The sequence below is a fragment of the Cynocephalus volans genome, chromosome 9, assembly GCF_027409185.1.
Source record: "Cynocephalus volans isolate mCynVol1 chromosome 9, mCynVol1.pri, whole genome shotgun sequence".
Classification (NCBI taxonomy): Eukaryota; Metazoa; Chordata; class Mammalia; order Dermoptera; family Cynocephalidae; genus Cynocephalus; species Cynocephalus volans.
The window spans coordinates 35437553-35463855 of NC_084468.1; the positions used below are offsets into that span (position 1 = coordinate 35437553).

General features: G+C 35.6%; 1 protein-coding gene across 5 annotated transcripts in view; it reads right to left on the reverse strand.

Moving 5' to 3' along the window:
- Positions 1–558: 558 nt before the first annotated feature.
- PDS5A (PDS5 cohesin associated factor A) overlaps positions 559–26303 on the reverse strand; it is a 133383-nt gene continuing 107638 nt past the window's right edge. For 4 of the 5 annotated variants that reach the window (XM_063107949.1, XM_063107950.1, XM_063107947.1 and 1 more), the window contains 7 exons: positions 20065–20197; positions 19285–19404; positions 16905–16967; positions 16007–16152; positions 14294–14402; positions 9326–9678; positions 559–3212 (listed from right to left, as the gene is read on the reverse strand). In XM_063107949.1, the coding sequence (XP_062964019.1) occupies positions 3209–3212; positions 9326–9678; positions 14294–14402; positions 16007–16152; positions 16905–16967; positions 19285–19404; positions 20065–20197 (928 nt within the window). In that variant the 3' untranslated portion in view covers positions 559–3208. The remainder of the gene's footprint in view (positions 3213–9325; positions 9679–14293; positions 14403–16006; positions 16153–16904; positions 16968–19284; positions 19405–20064; positions 20198–26303) is intronic. The other variant, XM_063107951.1, reaches the window with a different exon arrangement.

Consider the following 26303-nt stretch of genomic DNA (forward strand, 5'->3'; position numbering starts at 1 on the left):
TTACCTATGTAGGCTACAAAACTTGTCAGAACTGCTGGGGACTGTTGGTATAAACTACTGACAAAGTTTATATAAATAGTGGACAGAAAAGTCTTGGCTATACAAGTATTGGGGTAGGGAAAGATAAACCCATTAAGGGTAAAATACAAAACTAGGTATAATAACTTCTCTCACCTTACATTCTGCTCACCTCTTATTCCAGGTACATTTATGTAAACTGCTTGCTCTCCTTAAACTAATTAAAGTAAATATGCATGTCTAAAATTGATGATGAATAGATATATTAGAAGATATATAAATGAAAGGCTGCTTTTAAGTTCTTAGGTTAAAAGTTTTCCAAATGTCCATCCGAATTTATCCTCCATTAAATTCTTCCTCAGTGGCAATTCTTACAGTGGTAAGTCAGATCAGAGTACCTAGCCAGGAAGTTTGAAGATGGCATTTGATTTCTTATTAGGATATGCAGACTCCAGAATCTAAACAAAATATGCAAAGACATTTTATCACCTTGTGAGATACCAGGGGATACATGAATATTCAGGGCTCCACACTACTATATAATGCTGCATTTCTTCTTTTTATTTGAAACAGTGCATATTTTTAGCATTTTATGGTAAATTTTACACTTGTCATTTACACAAATTACAAGGTTTTGCTTCAAGTCTTTAAAAAACTTTAAAAATTCAGCCCATGTGCAGCACAAGAATATGCAAAACTACTTTACATTATACACACTTTTTATCAAAGGAGATACAAAATTCTGGCTTGTAGTTTTAGACAAATACAAGAAGCTTCAAACTAGACACAAAGGGTTAACATTAATTCTCAAATATAAGTCTGCACTTTTGTGATGTATTTCTCTGAGATGTGAATACCAAATGCCTAAGGGATTTTACGTTTTCCTTTTCAAAGGAAAACTGACAAATTTCCCATAAACAAGTCCCTCCCCATCAGTTTAATCTTTCTACCAACCTATTCTCCCTTCCCTTAGTGCCAAAAATTTGCATCATTTTGCAGAATCAGGGGTGGGCCATTTACATACGATCCTTTTAGCTATTCCTCTCCTGCAAAAATCCAAACAGCTATAAGTTAATGCAAATGGTTCTGCTGTTTTGTTTAATATGACTTAGTATTTGGTAATCTAGTAAACTGTGATGCTGGGCAATTGTTCAAGAGGAGTGAGAGAGCATGGAGATCCCTATCAATGCACTTTTTGTTGGTGACAAATTGGAGGCCTTAAGAATCAAGTTAACTTATGCTAAGAGAACTTTAAACTTTCTAAATAGAACATACCCACTGACTGCTTGAGGGATTTCTCTGATACTTATGCATAGATTTTTTTTCAGCATGTTGGAGGCAATATCTTATATTTTCTTTCTAAAGGGTTCAGAAGAAGCAATAAGGAAGAGTAGTGCTTTTTCTGCCTTTTTAAAAGATACTGTTTGCTATCATTGGTATCCATTGTTCCCTAAACATCTGATACCTAAATGTGTGTGTATATACATAAGTAAAAGAATTCCTCATCTTTCTTTCGGAGTCAATATACAGCCAACTCTTGATTATCTATCAGAACTCAAGTGACATTTACTTCCAGCAAATTTTACTCTTAATCTAAAATAAACATCCTTTTCTGACACATTTTATGGTTTGCTTTATATCCCATGTGGACTACAGCCTATCAAGTTATAATGCAGATGTTATTTCCTCTAACCCACACTAGACACATGTAAGGAAACTGGGTGAGCGCATTCTGCTAGGGCTTTGGGGATGGACCTAAAGGGGACAGCGGGGGCAGGAGATAACTTTGAGCGTGAGAAAGGACAGATGTCAAGGTCCTCCTGAATTAGGTCTTGCAGTTTGCCGTCGTTATTTTGTTAGTTCATAATTACCACAAAATTAAAAACCTGAGGCACAGTCACTATTTTATATAGATAATGGAGAGTTGACTGTAATATTCTTTATGACTTTAGCCCTTTCACATAAAAAATTCACAAGAAAGCATATGATAAAGATTAAAAAAGACTGCCATATGACATCTATAAGCATTTATTTTATGCAAAAAACTTAAATATGATTATGTGTACACAAAAAGTGCACACATTACCTATGCTGAACAATGCCAAGAAACATAATATATTGATGCAACAGTTAAAATAAACATAAAAACTGAGCCCAGACCAGCAGACAAAAGCAAAACACTTATTTCTCAATAGCACAATGCTGAAAATTGATAGCAATCCTAAAACCTCCAACTTTCCTTACAAAGCTGCCAAAGTCCAACTATTAAAAAAAATTGACTTTTTTTTTTTTACATCAATAATAAAAATCTGGTGACAAACATTATAAAACCAAGTGTTGGACAGTCTTTACTCCTTTATAATTCCAAATATTCCAACATAATCACAGGAGTAAACACCATTTTAAAGTGATATGCTTTATGAAACAAACAATATGTACATTTATTGCAAATTATATTAAACTAAAATGAAGGGGAATCAAAATGGGGTGTTTACTACTTGCAAATCAATAATAATTTTAATTATTTTCTCACTCTGATAAAAATCAGAAAGCAACATTTATAAAATTGCCACCACATCACTTTTCATAGCAGGGAACTGAAATCTGTACATCTCATTTTTGCAGAAAAGTAGGCAGGCAGAAAGAATTATACATAAAAGTTTCCAAAAGGAAAAACAAACAAAGAAATATTTAATCTGATCTCTTTCCTTTTAAAAAATTAATTCAGTAGACTTCTATTTTTTTCTTGTGGTAATGGGAATTCCTGGCTTTAAAATGGATGAATTTTCAGTGTCAGTGTAAGGACATCTTGTTACTTTCTTTAAAACAAAAACTGCAGCATGGAAATTAATGGTGTATTGTGTGTTTAAACTCCAGATATGCAGGAACTGGAACGATGTGTTAAGCAATTTGCTTAATTATTGACTCTTCATAAGAAAAGTCTGGAGGGGAGGGGGTAGAACAGAGTTGCTTTTAGCCTCTCAAGAGTTTCTGCTGTACATTTCCATCAGAGGACTTGTGGTCATGTGAAAAGGAAGTAATAGTTTCTTTCAGTTTTCAAGGCAGAAAGTGAGTGTTCTGAAGTGAGCTTCATCTTCTGTTCAGGGACATTTTGAATCCTAGTTTTGCAGAAGCTGGAGCCTGCTTCTGTTTGGCCTTCATTTTCTCCCTTTGCAAGTGAGTTTTCTTTTTACCTTGGGGAGAGGAGAAGAATGAAAACTTAGAAGAGATGGAGACAGGATACAAATCAAACCAGATTGGTTTCATTTCTATGGTTATCATCTAAAATCTTAGTTTTTTTTTCTTCCCATTTTCACCTGACACTTGACTTGGTTTAAGGAATCTTTCCCTAAACTATATAAAAACAAAACACCAACAAAGTTTGTTTTCAACTGTTAAGTGTTGCTATTTAATGCCGTATTTGCTTACAACAATAAAAACTATTTATTTGAAATAAGTGTAATTTTTTATTAATATTTTCAAAAACTTATGGAAGAAAAATTACTGGACACTATAGCAAAATGAATTTATAAGCAGGAAAAAAGAGAGTTCTGACTTCTGAGCTGGGGAAACATACATTTTCGTTCACACACAAAACAAAAAAAAATCCCCCAAACCTCCAAAAACCAGGGAGGAATATTTAGCTTAATTCTGTTAAGAGGTTAAGAGGAATTGCCCACTCGTCCCATTTCACTAATATGGAGGGAAATTCTGATCCCTGGAAGCACAGGAGAGAGGGATATACGGTCTCTTTTCCTCCTCCTCCTCTCACCTACTCCTGTTTGGGAGGAGAAACTGTCTAACAGATGAGATGGGGGAAAGAAACTGAGCATGTTGGGCTTGGCCTTGTCTAAATTTGTTCTCTTTTGCTGAGAGGTGCATTCTAGTTTGCCTGTGGTTGTTCAGTTTAGGGCTTTAGTAGCCCACACCTTGCTTGTGGGCTACTTCCATATTTTAAATCAGCCTTATCAGTATTAAGACTGTGTCTCTTTCTCAACAGTTCCAAACTTGGGAGAGAAAGAAAGATACATTCCCAAACCCTAAAACTACATACACATTTTATAAACGTAACAATGCTAAAAAAGTGGAGTGATTATTAAGATTCTTACAGAGACTATTAATTTGTTATTATATACAAAACAAGTTTAATAATATGACAAAGAATCCTTTAAAAGCTGCCTGCTGCACCTTCAGGAAGCTTCCTTTTTTACTAGCTCTGAGTCCTCAGTATCTTCCTGGCTGCTCTCACAGACTTTTAAACGACCCAGGTCACTGGAAGAATTTCCTGGACTTGATTCTATGTCCCAAAGTGAATCGCCATCACTACCGAGAATTTGGCTTCTGAAAAATTGCATGTTATTTTGATAAAAATTCACTGGTTACTGAAAGAATGTACATATCAAACTAATATGCAGTTGTTTAACACATGAGGATACTCACTTAGGTGTTACTTTAACTCTAAGATATGAACCAATGTGATATGAGGAAACCATTCTCAATATCCAAATGAACATAGGAAATCAGTAAATTCTTTGCTTAATGGAAACAGAAATTCCAAGATCCTTGAATACTACCATATTAAGCGTACTAAATAAAACATGTTAATCGAAAGATGAGAAAACTATTGTCTGTTTTCCTAGAGCTATCCACTTTAAATTCACAGATTCCCCAGAAGTCTCAAGTTTGAGGACTGTTTTGTGGAACGATATGGCCTTAAGTGTAAGCAAAACATACTCAAGAATCAACAGACCTATTAAAAACACATTTTCAGTGCAAAACATTTAGAATTGCTTGCCATTTGGATAAGAGCTCCACCTTATAAAGGAAAAACAAGCAAACTAAACTACTGAAATGATCATTCCTTCACCCAAAACTCAGAGAGCCAACATTAACATTCAGTTGTTTAGGTACTGTTACCTAACCACAGTGCAAATAGCTGATTTTTATAAATGTATCGAGTAAATTGAAGGAATTTTCTCAAAAGAAGTAACAATTCCAAATGCAACCCAAAACATAAACAAGAATACTTATTGGAACCTACATATATACAAATCGCTGAAAGAATACATTTATTACAAAAATCCAAAGGGATCTAAAAATTCTACAGTTAACTTTATAAGTTAAAATGCTCAGCATCAACTCCCAGATCAAATCTATGCCAGTAAATTTTTACATATGTTCTCCATGTTTGTTGGAATAAAGCATCCCTGAACTAGTAAATACATCATGTAAACAAGGATCATGCTAAAAATAATTATTGACTTACTGCTGTCAGTAAAAACCTAGTAAGAGGAATTCTACAGAAGTTAGCACTTGCCATATATATATTGTATTAGAAATAAGTGGGCTGGCCCGTGGCTCACTTGGGAGAGTGTGGTGCTGTTAACACCAAGGCCACAGGTTTGGATCCCCATGTAGGGATGGCCAGTTAGCTCACTTGGGAGAGCATGGTGCTGACAATACCAAGTCAAGGGTTAAGATCCCCAGTCATCTTTAAAACAAACAAACAAACAAACAAACAAAAAACTATATAAGTTAGAAGAAAAACATAACTATGGCTACTGCTGTTACAGGTTAAGTATCCCTTATCCTAAATGTTTGGGACCAAAAGTGTTTGTAATAGTTGCATTGCACTTATGGGTGAGCATCCCTAATCTGAAATGCTCACTGAAGCATTTTCTTTGAACATTCTTTTTTTTTTTTTTTCTTTTTCGTGACCGGCACTCAGCCAGTGAGTGTACCGGCCATTCCTATATAGGATCCGAACCCGCGGCCGCTGGGAGCGTCGCCGCGCTCCCAGCGCAGCACCCTCCCGAGTGCGCCACAGGCTCGGCCCTTCTTTGAACATTCTGTTGGACATCAAAAAGTTTCGGATTTTGGAGGATTTCTGATTTCTGATTTGGGATGCAGAGCCTGCAGCAGTATAGTGAGGTAGTTAAATAAGGGGTATGCCTTGACTTGAAGCCCTTGCCCTGTACAGCACTGGACAGGTGACCTGAGAAAGGTCTTTTCAGGTCTTCATTTCCTTATCTCTAATATCAGGTTGTACTTTCTTCACAATGGTTGTTTGCAAGTCAGATATATGCTGAATAATTTTCCTATCATCACTATTATGCTACTAATACTTATGCAAGGCACCGTACAAAGGCCCAAAGGCCTTCTACACATAATTCTAAATAATTTTCACCACGGTCTTGTTCTTAGCATTGGGTGCGTCATTTACTTTAGTTTACCACTTTCAAAAACATCTGACATTTTCCTTGGTTTTCCTCTCTAGCCCTAAAATGAAGGGGGGCTTTTGTTTGTATATAGTCTGAAAGAGTTTAAAAGAAGACTACAGTTGGTTTGGTTTAACCTGTGATTATTTTACTAGCTTTTTTACTTAAGTTATTAAAACTGTGTGCAAATATATTCTACTTTATAACTATACATTTATGAGCTACATTAGATATTTAAAATATGAAAGTAAGTATTTTCAGAGTGTTCACTGTAATAACTTTGTACGCATATATAGTGAATGTAGAATTGAGATTTAATTTTAATATTAAAAGTACAATATAGTATGGCAGGTATAAACTCTGCAGTTGCACTGCTTTGGTTTAATCCTGGCTTCCTCATTTATATAAGCAAAGGAACCAAAAGCTACACAGGACCTCTATGCCTGGGTTTCCTCCTCTTTGTAAGCTGTGGATAATGATAGTACTTATATACGTAGAGCTATTTTAAGGATTTAATGGTTTAACAAATAAAGAGCTTAGTATTGAGCCTGGCTCACAAGAAGCGCTATATTAGTGTTAGCTATTATTGTTTTTATGTAGCAAATTTTAAAATTGTGATCAAATGCATATAACAAAATTTACCATTTTCACATTTTTAAGTGCACAGTTCAGTGGCATTAATTATATTCACATTGCTGTACAACCATCACCACGATCTCTAGAACTTTTCCATCTTCCCAAACTGAAACTCCATATCCATTAAACACTAACGACACCTCTCCACCCCCACTGGCCCCTAGCCCTCGGCAACCACCATTCTTTCTATGAATCTGACTATTCTAGGTACTTCATATAAGTGGAATCATACAATATTTGTCCTTTTGGGCCTAGCTTATTTCACTTAACATAATGTCTTTAAGGTTCATCTATGTTGTTGTATGTGTCAGAATTTTATCCTGTTTTATGTAGTAATTTAAAAAAATAATTCTTATACTTTTATTGTATCAATCAACAAATGTAAAGTGAAAGTTTTCTGGGCCGAGCCCGTGGCGCACTCGGTAGAGTGCTGCGCTGGGAGCGCGGCGACGCTCCCGCCGCGGGTTCGGATCCTATATAGGAATGACCAGTGCACTCATTGGCTGAGTGCCGGTCATGAAAAAACGACAAAAAAAAAAAAAAAAAAATGAAAGTTTTCTACTCTCTTCTGGAGTTGACAAGGTAGGGAAGTATACTCTGAGAGCAAGAACATATCCATTTTGAATACTTTCATATTGCCAACACACAGCACAATGGCTGGCACTCTAATTGCTAAGTATTTACCAAGTATGTACAAGGAGCAATTATGTGACTATAAAGCTTTCAACTCTATGCACATGGTTATCGTGAGCAATATTATAATACTGATTTTCCAGAGTAAGTTAGGTTTCTCTGATCAGGATTCAAAGCCTCAGCAATAATGCTAGAACTTAAGGGCAGAGTTGTATATTAGGTCCAGGACAAAACAGAAAAGGCAAGAGGAGGCTTGGGAGAAGGTTTTAGAATATACTTCTGTTTTGTTAATCATGAATCAGCAGCTAATAACTCAATCAGAAGTTTCCAAAGTACTTGTGCAAAATGTTTAATCTATTTTTCTGAATTAACACAGTATGATGTTATCATGAACATCTAGTTTAACCATCTATCTTCCCTGAGAATAAAAAAAAGAGTCACAGACGGGCGGGCTGGTTAGCTCACTTGGTGAGAGCGCAGCCTTGTAATACCAAGGTCAAGGGTCTGTATCCCCTTCTGACCAGTACACTCTAACCCCTTCCAAATCACAGAATTCTGTATTTGGATAACACACTGCCCATCGATCTACTAAATGGCTTACTTAAGACCTTGAAGGTGCCTTTTCACTCTTAAAATATTCTTTGTGAGGGTTTTTAAGGCCAAATGCCATTTTTGATCAAAACCAGTCTCTGGCATGTAAGCCATTATTGTTTGTTTGTCTTGTTTAATGATGTTGGGGCATGTGGTGTAGCTAAAGTAGAACAATGGATTTTACAATGCCCTAAATCAGAGATGAGGTCTGATTGCTACTAAAAAATTTTCAGGGTCCAAGTATATATGTAGATATTTTAGTTGGATGGCAAAAGGACAAGTAGTGGGAGGAAAGGTCAGGTAGGTCAGGTGGCTTAGGTGGCCTGTGTGATGATCAGTATTTTTTTTGAGTGAACGAGGAATGGCTAGGATAGAACTCTAAAAACCCATTAAAGAATTCTGATCATCTCTGGGAAAACATTCAACTTTTGTATAACTGAAAATATTAAGGAGTAAGGCGACTATATATTAAGGAGTAAGGCGACTATATATTAAGGAGTAAGGCGACTAGAATTCAAAACAATGGTAATAACAATTACCGAGCATTTATTCTGTACGAAGTACTTTGCTAAGTGCTTTATATCGATTCATTTAATTTTCAGAACAATCCTTTGAGGAAGGTATTATACTGTATTACTAATGAATAAAAGGAGGCAGAGGTTAAATATGTTGTTAAAGGTCAAAGGTCCAGGTTTGAGGAAAAAAGTCATGTAAAGTTTGCTCCCAATATTGGCTTTCATTACTGCATTTATTAGTGGATAAAAACACAAGTGTGGAGAAACACACTGTCACTTAGAACAGGTTTGGGCCTTCTGGATCTGATGCCATGAGATACTGTAGAAGGTGATCTGGATATATCTGCTCATATTTCATGACTGTCTTCTTAATTTTGGGACACTGTATTTAAAAGGTGGCCCTTTGTGTTCTGTAACCCAGTGTGACCATGTGAAGGGCTCCCAGCAAAAGATAATATTCTCCTTGTTAAAAAACAGAAATATCAAAATACCATATCCTAAATAAAAATTAACCAAAGAAAAAAAAGGAGATCTTTCTTCAAATTGGTACCTTAAAACTAGAGTTTATGAAATAAAAACAAATGACATTATAACCTACTCTGTAAAACTAAGTGAACTTTTCAGTCCCAAATGCCTAGGTATTTGGGGTGACTGGAATATACTAAGAATAAAACAAAATGTCTAACAAAGTTCAGAAAGAATGATGTATATTACCTTTGTAAGTCAATTTGTCTCTCTGCTGGTGCTGCCTTTTTGGCTAGGTCTTGCAGTTTGGGTGCTTTGGCATTGCCTGCTTCCAAACCCCCAGGGCTCTCCTGACTGACTGCAGCTCTCTTCCTTCCCTTGCTAATAGTTTTATTTATATCATCATTTTTGGTTGCATTGCCCTGAGATTCAGACTTGGGTCGACGTCCTCTCCGGGGTTTGGAAGTGGGAGGCGGTCCTGATTCATCTACTTTCTCATCTGTTTTTTGTTGGATATTCTCTGCACCAGCTGCTGTTACTGTTCTTTTCTTTCCTCGGTCACTGCTTATGTTGCCCTGGGTAGCCTGTTCAGAATTAATTTCCTAAAAGAGCACAAAACAATTCCATAAACACAAGTTCCTTACATATCAATGATTTATACAATGAAAAAATATTTTGAAAGTTTTTAAAGGAATTGGGATTCCAGGACTTCTAGTTAATTGCCTATATTCCATTAGCAAAGTGAGCTCCTTGAGAAGAAGGACCGTTCCTGGTGCCTAATATGGTGCTTGGCACATATAATATGCTCAACAAATGCTTATCAAAATGCACAGGTCATACATATTAAATAAAGAAAATCTACTTGGCTTTATTATTGTACCCATTCCAAATGAAAACATCCTTTTTATTGATGGTATGTATGCCCTAAATTTATTACCTTTTTTTTTTTTTTAAATAAAGATGACTTGGTAAGGGGATCTTAACCCTTGGCTTGGTGTGGTCAGCACAACACTCAGCCAGTGAGCTAATCAGCCATCCCTATATAGGGATCCGAACCCATGGCCTTGGTGTTATCAGCAACACACTCTCCCGAGTGAGCCACAGGCCGGCCCTTAAATCTATTACTTTCAAAAGAAAAGTATTTTCAGAATTCAATATCTTATTTTCTTTCTCAACGATGCATCTACCTACAAAAATCTTTGTAGTTTTGTGAAATGAAGTTCTTTAACTTCTCATCCCATTCATTCAAATTTTTGTCTCTCTTTTACTGCAATCATTAACCTTCTACTATTTTCTGAACATTTCCCTTTTTTCTTATTCTATTTTATCATGGATTGTTATCTAAAATATTCGAAATAATAAAATTCAATTTTACTATAATAGACATAATAGACTTTAGAAGAAACAATAGTTTTCAGAATGAAAGTGACCTTTATATGAATGATATTTAGGAATCAATTATAATTTTAATTAATATAATTTTAATTGATTAAAGAGGAACAGAAGAACATACCATCATCCAAAAAATTAGACTACATATTTTCAATTAATGCATTTTCATTTTCCCCTGAAAATCTTTCCAGAATGAGGAAAAATATGACAAGTCTTCATGTTTCAAGAAAATTTACTTAAATGAAAACTCATGAGAGTAATAATTTAAGTAAGAAAATGCACAAATCAGTATTTTACTCTAGGTTTACTCTAATGTTAAGCCGCACTTTAAGAGAATGGATTCAGATCCCTGTACCAGCCAGGATAATACATGAAAGGACAAGAGTAAGTAGCCCACAAAAACTAAACTGTAAAACAATGCACAATGGATTACAGAAGAGATATGCAAAGTCTTCTTGGGAAAAGATGGTGATTTCTCGGCAAAACAAGATGTGTCAACAACATGACCAAGTATATCAAACCTCAAGTAGGAAACATTCGGTTCAACTGGACATCTAGCATGTGTGGTGGCTGGCTGTTGGGCATAGATTGGGGACAAAACTGAATTGTTTCTGTCCTCACGTAGGTTCATATGGTAGGTGACTAATTTTTTTAAAAGTACAAATTACCCCAAATGCTAAGAGGTAAATAACAGGGAGTTCTGAAAAAAATCATAGGAAGCATCAATTTCTAATTGGTCCTTTTTGGGAAACATTCTGTAAACAATATTAAAGCAGGATCCTGTCATATGAAGAGTGAAGAATTCTGGACAGAGGAAAGAGACATACATCATACTGAACTCAAAGAAGAAAAGAGTTTGGCAGATTTAAGGAAACTGGACTATAAAGAGTGATGGGAGAGCAGCATAAGATAAGGTAGAAGAAGCAGGCATGGGACAGATTGTGTTTAGAAATTTGGATTTTATTCTAGTGCTAAAGATAGTAATTTTTTTTTTTTTTTGGTCTTTTTCGTGACCGGTACTCAGCCAGTGAGTGCACCGGCCATTCCTATATAGGATCCGAACCCGCGGTGGGAGCGTTGCTGCGCTCCCAGCACCGCACTCACCCGAGTGCGCCACGGGGTCGGCCCTAAAGATAGTAATTTTTAACCAGAGGACAAACATAATCCAAATTATATTTTCAAAAGACCACACTGGCTGTTGTATGGCTACTGGATTAGAAGGGAGCAAGAATAACAAAAAGATAAAACTACTACAGCATCAGAAGCTAAGTTAGACAAGACAAAGATAACATTTCTTTACTTTACTAACTTATACTTATTTACACACTTAACTTATGTGGCAGCTGGCAGGTAATGGGATCTGAACCCCTCACTTTGAACTAACCAGCCAGCCCCCCATTTAAAAATCATTATCTTTGGGAGCTGGCCGGATAGCTCAGTTGGTTACAATGCAGTGCTATAATACCAAGGTCAAGGGTTAGGATCCTCATACTGACTAGCTGCCAAAAATAAATGAATAATAATAATCATAAAAGGCAAAATATGAACAGGCAAATTATAGAAGTGCACATCCAAAGGATCAACCAACATACAGGAGAGAAATGGCAAATTAAAACAACAGTGGGGCATTAGTTTTGATACTGGAGACTGAAAAAAATTCAAAAGAACTGTAAAACCTATTGTCAGTGGGTAGAGAAAACAGTGCTCTCATACCTTGCTGGAAGAAATGCCAAGTATTCCAGTCTTTCAAGAAATCAATATGGAAATGTCTAAAATGTGTAATACATTTATCCTTTGACACAACAATCCTTTTACAAGAAACTTGGACCTCAGAAATAAAATCATCAGTAAGAGAGAGAGAGAGAGAGAGTGTGTGTGTGAGTGTGTGTGTGTGTGTGTGTGTGTGTGTGTGTGTGTGTGTGTGTGTGTAAAGAATATTCATTGCAACATTGTAGTGGGAAACAAAGTGTGTATATACACATGAAAAAAGACTGTAGAGGGAAAAAAAGGACATACACAGATTAGACTGTTTAAAAAGAAAAAAAAGGTGACATTAAAAATCATGCACATTTGGTTAGACTGCAGCCTTAACACACCAAGGTCACAGGTTCAGATCCCCATATCAGCAAGCCCCCCCAATCATGCATGCACATAATCATATTTATACATTTATGAAAATTACGTATATGTACATACATATCCAGTTTGCTGGATAATTTTCATAGACATAAACTAATAAATTGGATTAAACATCCATCTCTAAGAAATTGGTTAGCAAGAAATACCGCTTTAGACCTTTACATATTTTCATAGTACTAACAAGCTAGTTTCTTGAGCCTATAGGGCTGAGGATCAGGCCTATGAAAGAAATGACCACATCAACTCCTGGGAACTTGACTGGAAAGCTATCAAGCTTTTGCTAAAATACAATCTCTGTCTCTTCAGGCTACAGCAAGTTTGTCAAAAAATTCATTGGAAGTGTTAAAAAATTATCACAGATCAATTAGAAAGTAAGGCTTTGGCCTCTCAAAAATAAAAATTTAAATATCCAATTTTTCAAAATTATATATAATTTTAAGTAGGGTCTGGAAAGCTTAAAGATGACTGGTTGTACTAGATAAACATCTGTGTCCCTGCATGATAACGCACACACCACCTCTTAATATGCTTTATAAGCACATCTAACAAATGCCTGTGGCAATATGCATTTCTGTATCTAAGTTTGTTTACATCAAGACTGCTGAATTCTACACAAGGACCGCACAACATTCAAATCTACTGGTTCTTAGATTTCACTTTTTTTTTTTTTTTTTTTTGTGGAATAGTTCTGTAGGAGGGAGAGGGTGTTAGGGAGAAAGTGGATAAAGGGCACAAAGAAAAATTACAATTTGTAATAATGCATATGCTAATTAAAAAGAAAAAATGATTCCAAGAGTTTTGATAATGAGAGTTACCCTGTTACCTGAATCCACTGATATACTGTGTTTCAGACAGCAAGTAGCAAGAGTTTGGGTAAGGAGAGGATGATGTAAAAATGCATCCTTATCTATTCAATTTGAGTTCAGATAATGAGAGTTTGGATAGGAAAAGTTAAGCTGTAGTGAAATAACTGTATAATCCTAGTATATTTTACATACCTGAGGGTAATACCTAAAACATTTGAGGACCACCAAAAATATGTGGTAGGAAATAAAGATAAGCAAGTTAAGACTACTATTCTTTGGGAAAAGAAATACTTAATAGTACCTTCAAGCCATTCCTACTGAGATATGTTATCAATTTCATTTTACAGTTGAATGGACGCTTGGAGGCATCAAGCAATCTATCTGCCCAAGTCAACACTTAGCCAGAGAGTGGCAGAGCCAGGGTTCAAAATCAGGTCTGATGCTCCTACCAATTATGTTATACTCCCCTCTCTTGCCAAAAAATTGTTAAGAAAATTGAATGCTATAGATTAAAGGTCAAAAATAAAGAATGTGGCTGTTAAATAAAAATTCAAACACACTTTAAAAGGCTAAATCATAAAAGTTTAACTTTTAAAAATACAACAGAAACAAAACAGTGCTGACCTTTGGCAGGAATCGACAAACTTTTGAAAGAAGGTCTCAAAACCTTTTGATACCTATTCTTTCAAGGTGTTGGGTAGTGTGGCAGAATCATTTTTGGAGAGCGGAAGCACGGTAGGTATTTCAGGGAGTGCTATACATACATGTATAAAATGTAGTATGTACATCAACCTGTCAACTGTAGGTTTCTTACCCTTACCATGAAACTGTAATAAGAATCTCCATGGGAAAAATCTACTTGTTAAATTTTTAAATTTACCTTATTCTTTACTGGGTCAATATTCTTTACAGGTGTGACAGAAATAATTCTCACAGGATTCTCTTCATTTTCACTAACTCCAGTTTCTGCTGCCTCTGAACTCTGTTCTCTGTTAAAGAAAAATACAACAAAGGGCCTTTATTTCACCACATGAATAAAAGTCCACTCTCTCATTATACCAATAAGGAAAGGCTTAGTCTAGTTTAGAAACCTTGCCAAATGAAGAAATGATAGTAAGATTAAAATCTTCTGTGGTTAGACTATTGCTGACTGCCTAAAACCACCTAAGAAAAAGATTGTCAAGAAACAAAATTACACAACTATTTTAAGCCTTATTTCTTGGGGGTAGGAAAGCCTAAAACAAAAATAAAACTATAGGTCATAGTATAGTACAATCATTTCCAGAGTTCTTAAGGTTCTGCAAGTAAGGGAGCTGCAAGAATAGGCCACTTGGGAGGTGTCTGAGTCCCCACCATCTCTTTAAACCACAGCTATTCCACAGTATTTTATATTTTGGATATTTTGGGATTCTACTATTAAAAATGTTAACTTCACTGGTTGAATTTATTCTAAAGATTTCAAGAATAAAACCTTTAGTATAATCAATTGTTTCAATTCAAAAAATAAATAAAATCTTTAATAAAAGACTCAATATTTTTTTAATTTATCAATATACAATGTAGTTGATTTTCATGTCCCTTTACCAATTCCTCCTTTTCCTCCGTCCCTTTCCCCCTGCCCCCCATAAACATATCTGTTCACTTGTCTTAACAAGTTCAAGGAATTGTTGTGATTGTTGTCTTCTTTCTCTCCCCCATTTGTTTGTATATTTATTTATTTATTTTTATTAGCTCCCACAAATAAGTGAGAACATGTGATATTTCTCTTTCTGTGCCTGGCTTATTTCACTTAATATAATTTTCTCTAAGTCCATCCATGTTGCTGCAAATGGCAGCATTTCTTTTCTTTCTTTCTTTTTTTTTTTTTTTTATAGCAGAGTAGTATTCCATTGTGTAGATATACCACATTTTCCTTATTCAATCCTCTGATGAACATTTAGGCTGATTCCAATCCTTCGCTTACTGTATTAACAGTGCTGAGAAAAAGATTCAGTATTTAGTGTTGATATAAGTAGGGCTGGCTAGTTAGCTCAGTCAGTTAGAGCTTTGTGTTATAACACCAAGTTGGGGGTTTGTGTCCCCATACTGGACACCCGCCAAAAAAGAAAAAACAAAAAGAAATAAAAAAAAGGGACTCAGGTGGAAATTCTTATGCAGCAGCTAACATACTAAACACCTGATATGTTAAAATAAACATGGAATACTTTTATACGCAGAAAATGTTATAACAATGTTAGCTTATTCTATACTGAGTTAAAAATTAAAAAACATTTCAATTTACTTAAAACAGTTATATTTTCATAATTTTCATTATTAAATTTTCTCATATATAGAAAATAAATGGTTCCACGTAAATTGGTTATATATTACAAATACTTATTTTCTCTTAACTTTTCTACACATTTAGAATGCTGTTTTCAAAGTGTATAGTACACTCTCTTATCATTAAAAATACTAAAATTCATACTTATTTTGTACCAAAACACTTCAAAAGGAAGAAGTTCATTTCATGATACAGTACTCTAGGAATAAATTAAAAGATGAAACAAGTAGTGAGTGATAGTAACAAAAACAACTGGAAGAAAAATATTGCCTTGATCGATTTCCGGTTGAAGGGTTCAGCTCTGAATTTACATTAATATTGCTTCCAGTCTCAGTGCCAGTGCTTCTAACATAGGGTTTCCTTCCCGTTGCTGATAAAGGCTTGTTTACTGCACCCAGTACTCCAGCAGGCTTTGGCTAAAAACCACACACATATATATGTTATTTTATATCTTACTGAAGGAAATACATATAAATTTAAGCACAAGTAAGAGATATTGTTCAGCCTAAGCCAAGGTATTGTTACCTTGGAAAGCTAAACCCTAAATTTATGAGAAATGATAATTCTGTAAAATCGTGTTTGGCTGCCTTAGTACAATTAAAAGTCATAAGCATTATTTCTACTCAACAATTAGGCAACATTTGTTATTCCATATTAGTCAACCAAAATAAAAAATGCCCCTGAAATACATAATAAAATGTCTTGAAATATGTGGAACTGTGAAATACATAATAAAATGTCTTGTAAAAAAACAATGAAATGTACACAGTAATTTGGAAACCGTTTACCAAAAATGAAATTTTCTTTTGTTCTTTTAGGTTATCATGTTACTTTTACAGAATATAAATTGTCTAACTCATTAGTACTTTAAAATTATTTCTTTTAATTATCTAATACATCTAAGTCCATTATACCATTTCTCAGGAAAATCTGCTTTGTGGATTGTAAATAAATTGAGGCTTATCATTACTGATGAGAATACATGGTGGCAAGTCAGAAGAATGATTCATAACAGAAAAGAGTCTGAGAGAACATGCTACAACCCACAATGTAATCCCTAAGAATCAGGAACTATAAAAACTAGGGGACATTTAAAGGTTATTTCTAAAAATAGCAGAAGTAATATACATATGAAATAAAGATCCCAAAATTATCAAGTACATAATACCTTTCCTGTTAACAGAAGTACTCTTGTCTCTTCTGAAATATAACTCTTGTCATTACAGAAGTCCTATTAAATAAAAAAAATCAAAATGGACATGCATATTTTTATTGTCTAAATAAGACTTTTCAGGCATTATGCGTTGCAGTATCAATTACATTTGTGTTATATATCCCAATTCACCAGATAATCAAAACATATTTAATGAGCCATACTCTAAGTCTAGCTTTAAATTAAATCAAAGGCACATAAAACTTAGGCAAATACCAGAGGTAAATTTCCTAAATCACATTTTAAATAAATCACACTCCTATTTTTTCATGTGGTTCAGTGCAAACAGTCTCTGGTTTACTCATTAAACTATCTTCACCTCCACCACTGTATTATAAAATCTACTTTTGGGCTCTCAAAATATCCAATATGGTTTTTGCACATACAAGGCATTTACTATATTCACTAAAGGAGCTCCACACTGAAACTCAAGAAAATCATTCTCACTGGGGGGGAAAAAAGTTACCTTAATTAAAAATATTTAGAGGGCCGGCCCGTGGCTCACTTGGGAGAGCGTGGTGCTGACAACACCAAGGCCACGGGTTCGGATCCCCTTACCGGTCATCTTTTAAAAAAAAAAAAAAAAAAAAAAAAATTTAGAACTGTAACTAGACCAACTGTCCAAATCATAAAGGTAACACATTATCAAAATATTAAAATTTATCTTCACACTATTGTCATAGGGAAGAACAAAGGGCTTAAGTGTGCCTGTGAGGAAATCACACTTTTGTCATGTGTGCTAGGCAAAACTGTATCATTTCTTTTGCACAAAGGCTTTTATGCAGCTAAAATAAATGTTACAAAGCCTGGGCACCAAAGTTCATTCACTTTATTCATGAAGATATACTATAGCACTATAGCCCCACTAGGCTCACTATCCTAACAAGCCTAACTTTCTAGTGTCTAAATTTACACCCAATTAGAGCAACATGTCAGGAAAAAAATGAGGTATGTTGTCATATTGTAAACAGAAAATCCTCAGTTATCATTAAGAAAACTAAAATACTAAAAGTTATTTTAAGTTACAGATAACAAAACAATAAAAAAATGTGATTTGAGGCCATTTAGATGTAGTGACAAACAGCAATTTAATACCTGATAATGACTGATCATCACCACTGGTATAAAGAGCATTTGAGCACTATTTGAGCACTACTCCAGGCATGATGGCCTTGGGCCAACAGTAGGATAAATTTAAATTCAAGAGCTCACAATAAAAATATTTATAAAGACCAGTAGATTCAATAAGAGGGCAAATACCTTTGCAATCCTTATTATTCCTAACAAAAGCAAGGCACAGTAAATGTTTAAAACTATGTCAATAATGAAAATCAGATTTAAAATTTTCAACAAAACATTCTCTGAAATGTTCTTTGTAGAATACTCTAAGGGGGTTATTACTTGGGCATATCTACAGGCATAAAAAGGTGCAGAAATTGTTTAAATGCTATATTTTTTCCAATTAAAAATATTTGCGATTCTATTTTTTAAACCACAGGAAAATTAAACAAACTTCAAAATATCACCTAAAAGCAGGGAATAAATAAAAGACATTTAAAGTTTTTTGAAATCCAAATTAATTGGAAAAACTTACAGAGTAGGGTTATCTAAAAAATTTACTTACATGCTGATAACAGAATACTATGCATATTACTAATAATACCATTCACTGAATGCTAACTATATAATAAACTCTTCATATAAGCCTCAATATTAGTAATTATTCATATGTATCATATTATCTTTTGTTTTTGTTTTTTTGGAGCAGATGGCTGGTGTGCAGATCGAACCCCGGATCTTGGTGTTATCAGCACCATGCTCTAACCAACTGAGCTAACCAGCCAGCTTCATATGTATTATTAACATCCACATTATAGAGATGAAGAAATTGAGGCTTAGAGGAGTTAACTTGTCCCTCAAGTTAAAAGTGGTTAATCAGAATCCAGGTCTATCAATTGCCAAGACCACTTCCATTAACTCCAACACTTTACTTCATGTATAGATGTATTTATATTTACACTGCAGCAAACATTTAAAAATGTCTCATCTGTAGAAATACTAACGTGTTTTAATAAAATGAGAGTAAAGTAATCTTAAAAAAAAAATTCCCAAAACTCATCTTCATACTAGAAATACCCAGAAGGAAAAAGAAAAACTATAACGTGCAGCTTGATTTGTATTCTATTTAAGTGTGAATGATGTTCAGGTATTTCGAAGACAATGTCCCATTCCTAGATAAACCCAGAGGTCCAGACAATCCAATATTTGCCACTGGAGTTGATGGTAACTGAAATTTAAATCAGTTTAGTGCAGTAGAAAAATGGAGAAAAATTACCTTTTCAGGTTGTGTAAAAAATTTCATTGGGAGGACTGGGTCCTTTGGTGAATCTGCATTGCACAAAGCACTTTTACTATTTATAACACACAGAGCCACATCACACACTGTATAAAGTTTCTAAGGAGGAAAAAAAAAAAGATTATATATAGTTTTCAATACTGCACAAAATGTATAAATTAGAATTAAAAGAAGTATATGTGATTGCTATTAATTCCTTGAACATGTCATATTTCTATTCAGTATTGCTTCTCATGTAACCTTCTGATAAAGGAAAAAAACTTTCTTCCTTAATTTAACATGAATGCCAACTACGCATTAAAAATAACAAACAAAGGGCCAACCCCATGGCGCACTTGGGAGAGTGCGGTGCTGGGAGCGCGACAGTGCTCCCGCCGCGGGTTCGGATCCTATATAAGGATGGCCGGTGCGCTCATTGGCTGAGCACGGTGTGGCCGGTCACAAAAAGACAAAAAAACAAAACAAAACAAAACAAACAAACAAAACAAACCAAAGAGAACATGCACAAAAAGATCCATTCATCTGTAAATTTTACTAATTTTTACCCTCCTCCTCTGCAGATGTTTTCATATCTTTGAGTATTAAAGGTTCCCAAAATAATAAAATTAATTTATAATGAAATGCAATAAAAATTGATTATAAATATATGTTTATAAAAGTTCTATGATTTAAATTATTATGTAACGATCCGGAAACAAAAGTGGGACAGTATGTTTTTCTATAACATCTTAATAGCCACTGGCCTAACATTCATCTTACTTCATTTGTCTTGGATTCATCTGGAGACTGGGCATCTCTGGTTAACTTGATGTTCTCTGCCATCTTCTTCATAAAGGCATGGCTGTTGTTTTCATTCTTTGTCATTAAAACTTCAAGCATGAACCATAGGCACCTAAATGGTAAACATATTAAAGAAACTAGATGTAGGTATGCTTGCTGAATAGAAAAAATAACTTAATGGGAAGTTCTGTTATCTTAATGTATTAAAAGTAAAATATAAAGAAAACCCTAATTAATTGAAATATATTATCCTGTTAGTAATATTCAACTCACAAATAATATATTAAAAATGTAAACATAGCTTAATATGAGAAATTCTGACAGTTTCATGAGGCACATAAAGACTCACACTACAGGCATTTAGTAAATGTTCAGATAATTTGACATTTCTTAACACCTGGCAATGATGAGTAAACCAACATACAGCAGTCTTGGCATATTGACTATTTGTGAGCTATGGCAGGTATGTAGTTCTGCTGAGATACAAGTCTGAATTGGGCTGACTGGTTAGATCTGCTGGTTAGAGTGCAGCCTTGTAACACCAAGGTCACAGGTTTGGATCCCCGTACTGTCCAGTCACCACAAAAAACAACAACAGAAATACAGTCTGAATTGCATATGCTATGAGGCTAATTTGTGTGGAAACCAGTCACTCAACTAAGTTGTCACCTCTCTCTCACACCATTTTTACTGTTTTCCACTTGTCACTGTATACTCATTTAACACACAAAATGTCTGAAGGGGTCACTTAAATTTGTCTACACTATTTCTACTTCTTATCTTTTGGCAATCTGGCTTTCACCTGCATTATTTCACTGCAGCTGCCCCCTGCCAAGGTTACCAGTGAGTGCTTTGCTGCTAAATCCAAATGGCACTAATTAGCTCTATGACTTTACCCTTGCTGGTAAAACAGGAACGGTGTTAATTAGCCCAAGACACTGTTTTAATAATTAAATGAAATAATATTTGTAGAATACTTGAAACACAATAAACAGTCAATAAATGTTAGCTGGTTCCTAACCACCTCTTTTCCCTTAATACATTTTCCTTCTTTTACACTATACTACTTTTCATTTGACCTCTCTGATATTTCTCCTCCAGGTCCTTTTTTGATTCTCTGTTCTTTCCAGCAAATCATGGTGTCCCTTATTGATATGCCTCAAGTCTATACTCTCAGAACTCCTGTTCTAAGGACTATTTTCGTCCTCCTATTCTTAACTTCTGACTTCCCCCATGTGTGGGTTATGACCTCTTCTAGGTACCCCATGATAGCAGAGTATATATCACACATATCATATTGCAATTGCCTCTTCACTTTTTCTCATCTCTCAACAGATTGCAAATACATGGGACCATATATGATGTTCACATTAGATAATTTTATAGATCAAGAACCTAGGACAGCACCTGGCACACTGAAAGTACTCTGTAAATATTTGTTAACAAGGTGTATACAGATAAAGAGGAAAAAGTGTGGGAAGAAACACACCAAAATGTTAACAGCAACAAAGGGCTTCTAGGGGGTATAATTATAAATAATTATTTTCTTCTTTTTTTGAGCAGCTGGGGATCTGAACTCTTGACCTTGGTGTTATAACGCTGCATTCTAACGAACTGAGCTAACCAGCCAGCCCTATTTTCTTTTTTTTGATGTATCTATTTTCAATTTTTTCTTACTAAAAATCACTATAATAAAGGAGAAATGTCATTATTAAGCACTAAAGGCTATATTTAAGTGTGGTTTTTCACATTCAAAAATATTACTAATTGGGCTGGCCAGTTAGCTCAGTGGGTTAGAGTGTGTTGTTATAACAACAGGGTCAAGGGTTCAGACTCCCCATACTAGCCAGCTGCCAAAAAAACAGACAAACATAATATATTGCTACTGATGTTAGAAAAAATGGCAGAGTAGAAAAAAAATTCAGCAAACTTAGAGATAAGGCAATTGAAAATAATCAGTTTGAGCAGAAAGAAAAAAGAATGAAGAAAAATAAACAGAATCTGACGAACCTGTAGGAAACCACCACATCCCAACAGATACATCGTGGAATTCCCCAAAAGAGAGAAAGGGGCAGAAAAAATACTTAAGAAATAATATCAAAAAACATCCCAAATTTGGAAGATGTAAATATTCATCCAAGAAGCTCAATGAACTCCAAAGTAGGATAAACTCAGAGATCCACACTGAGATACCCAAATAAAGAGAGACTCTTAAAAACAGCAAGAAGGAAGTGACTCATATACAAAGGATCCTCAATAAGATTCACAGATGATTTCTCATCAGAAACCATGGTGGCCAGGGGGCACTGAGATAACATACTTAAAAGTGTGAATAAAAAAACTGTCAACCAAGAATTCTATATCCTGTAAAACTGTCCTTCAAGAATCAAGATGAAATTAGGACATTCCTAAATAAACAAAAGCCAAGGGAATTCATTATTAATAGATTTATAAGAAATGCTTAAAATGAGTCTATCAGAATGAAATGAAGAAACACTACACAGTAACCTGTAGCTGTAAGAAGAAATAAGGGACAGTGTTAAATGTAACAACATAGGTTAATATAAAAGCTAGTATTACTGTATTTTCAGTTTATAACTCATTTTTTTCATGTATAATTTAAAAGGGGATCCTTGCACCCCCTCAAAAAAAATTAAAAGGAAAATACATAAAACAATAATTGTAAACCTATGTAAATGGGAACACAATGCATAAAGATGTCATTTGTGACAATAACAATATAAAGGGAAGACAGAGTTTTTATAGCAGCAGTGTTCCTATACCATTGAAACTAAGTTGCTGTTATTCAAACTAGGTTGTTATAAATTTGAGATGTTAATTGTAATCCCCAAGGTAACCACTGTAAGAAAAGAACTAAAGATATATACAGAAAAAAAAGAGGAAGGAATCAGGAAAGTCCATATGAAAAAACAACTGAATACAAAAAAGAGGCAGTACTTGAGGAATTCAGTAACTAAAGCAAATAAGACACACAGAAAATGAGTTCCAGTCAAGATGGCAGAATAGACGATTGCCAGCATCACTCCTCCCACAAATCAACCAACTTACAACTATTAAAAAGCAACTGCAGCCAAGCTAGGGCCACTAGAGCTCAGGGGAAGAGGAGGAGAAACCTATGGAATTCATGAAGGCAGGAGAAGCCACATGAGAGAAAGAAAGGAATCGCCCCTACCATTTCAAATCCTGGACGCTTCAAGGCTGGAGCTGGTGAACACACGGAGCAAGAGCTGGCAAAAACCGCAGCTGTGACCTTTGTATGAAGTTGCTTGGAGGTGGCAGGGGAGAGAAGGGCTTTGGTGGCCCTCAGGCCAGCTGGACCACTAACAGGGTTCCCATGGACCCACATAGGCCTGAGGAGCCACAGCAACAGAAAAAAGGAGCCACTCAGAGGCCAGTGAGTCATTGCAAGGGACCAGGGCCTGGTCCATCCCATGAGAAGTGTTTGGAGTATGGGTGGTGGGGAGACGGGCCCACTGAGGGAACACTGGGACACAGCATGAACAGCTGATCTGCCCCCCAATCAGCACAGGACCAGGCTATGGAGACTGGTCAGGAATATTGTACTGTAGGAGGAGCAGTTTGCTGAAAAGAGTCAGGTCCAGAACAGAGCTGCCACACAACCCAGGTGTACTGGATCTCACAAGACCTGGAAGTACCTACAAAGTCAATCATTAAAACCTAAGCTGCCAAAAAAGTTTAAAACAAACAAACAAACAAACAAACAAACAAACAAACAAAAAAACCCCTGAGTTGCACAAAAAGCCTTCCCCAGGGAATCAGCAGCAAAGCAGCAATTTAGCTCAACCACAGGGCTCAAGTGCTGGTCCCCACACGAAGTTCCTCCATTTTAGAAGCAAGCAAAGGCCAACAAATTAGTTCCAGTGCAGAGTTTAAATAGTGGGAACAGTGAATAATACAATACAGAATTGAAAGAAAAAACAAAATACCCAAAGACCAAAGTTTGATTTTACTATTAAAGGTCTCACTTCACCAAAGAACACCTATAAAACCTAGAAGGACCAGAAGCCTCCTGGGCCCGCGAGCCAGGGATAGGGGAGGACTGGGGGCCTCAGTCATGTCCCCTGACACCCACAACCAGTCCAGCGACAACCACTGAGCCATAGCAGAAAACATCCTGGACTCCCAAGCTGGGGCAATGTGGGGCTGGGGGCTGAGGGCTTCAGCCACACCCTCCCAACATCTGCAACCAGCCCACTGATGACTACTGAATCACTGCTGGAAGCCCCCTGATATCTGCATTTAGCCCAGCAATATCCAAGCCACCACTGGAAGCCCCCTGGTCTCCCCTGCAGGAATGAGGGGGATGCCACAGGCCTCAACCACACCCGCCATCCTCTATTCCCCTTCCCCTATCCCCTCCTACCCAACTGCTCTGCAACCATAACTTAGAATATAAAAACAGACAGAGCAGGGGACTGACCCCTTTCCCCGCAACCAGGAATACCACTGCTGCCACAGGGCCCACCTGGGGTCTTGAGGTATGGAGTTGGTGACTGACCCCTCTTCCAATAACCATGCCACGGCTGCTGAAAAAGTGGCTAGACACCACAACCACTGTGCAGATGGTCCGCCAGCCACTCAAGTGTGTTGACACAAGGAGAGTCACCAGCGGAGATGAAAGAAAAGAAGAGGATGTCTCTCCCCACAAAGCCCATTCCAGAGTAATACAAGAAGCATCTACTCTATGTTCAGAGGGGGACCTGAACACACCTCTCTCAGAACTGGACAGATCCATCTAGGTAACAAATCAACAGAGTAACTGTTACTCCTTCAGAAGGAGAAAGGAAATCCAGTGTTATCAGAGGTGTGATGGGGAGGGAGTGGAGGATGGGGAGAGACTGGATAAGGGGCATAAAGAATAAGTATGATTTATAATAATATCTATGCTAATAATATTGATTTGATCAATGTAGGTCAACGCTGAACCTCAAAAATATGTATAATCAATTATGATTTAATTAAAAAAAATGCATATAGATTAAGCTCTCCAATTAGAAGGCAGGGATAAACATAACAGACTTCTTGAAAAATCTATCTACATCCTGTCTACAAGAGACTCACCCTAGATACAAAGACACAGCAGCTGAAAGTTAAAAAGATGGAAAAAGATAGTTCACGCAAATAGTAATCAAAAGAGAAGAAGGTGGCTATTTTATAATCAGAGAAAATAGATTTAAAGTAAAAAAAAAAAAAAGGTTACAAGAGACTAGGAAGGACCAAATTGTTAAAAGGACAATCCAGCAAGAAGTTATGACAATTATAAACACATATGAAACTAAAAACAGAGCCCCAAAATCTATGAAGCAAAAACTGACAGAACTGAAGGGAGAAATAGACAGTAATACAATAATAGTTGGAGATTTCAATACCCATTTTTAATAATGGATAGAAATACTAGACAAAAGATCAATAAGAAAATAGAAAACTTGAATAACATAAACCAATTAGATCTATTACAGAATGTTCTCTATACAGAACATTCCAGACAATAACAGCAGAATATTGTACACATTCTTCTCAAATCACATAAAACATTCTCCCGGACAGACCAGCTGTTAGGCCATAAAACAAGTCTTAATAAATTTTAAGAGACTGAAATTATACAAAGTATCTTTTCTGACCACTATGTAATGAAACTAGAAATCAATAACAGAAAATAAAACAAACCAAAAAACAAAACCAAAAACAACAACAAAAAACCCACATAGAAAACTCACAAATATGTGGAAATTTATCCACACACTCTTTAAACAACCAGTGGGTCAAAAAAGAAATAACAATGGAAATTAGAAAATGCCCTGAGACAAATGAAAACACAACGCACCAAAATGTACATGATCTAGTGACAGCATTACTAAGAGCAAATTTATAGCTGTCAAAAACCAAGATATTAATGAATTACCTAACTGTACACATTAAAGATGTAGAAAAAGTGAAAACTAAACCCAAATCTAGCAGAAAGAAGGAAATTATAAAGATTAGAGCAGAGATAAGTGAAATAGAGAATAGAATAAAGGAATGAAACTAAAAGTTGGTTCTTTGAAAAGATCAATTGACAAACCTTTAGCTAGTATGACTATGAAAAAAAGACTCAAATTACTAAAATCAGAAATGAAAGTGAAGACATTACTACCACTGCCACAGAAATAAAAAGGATTATAAGCTTGTACTATTAA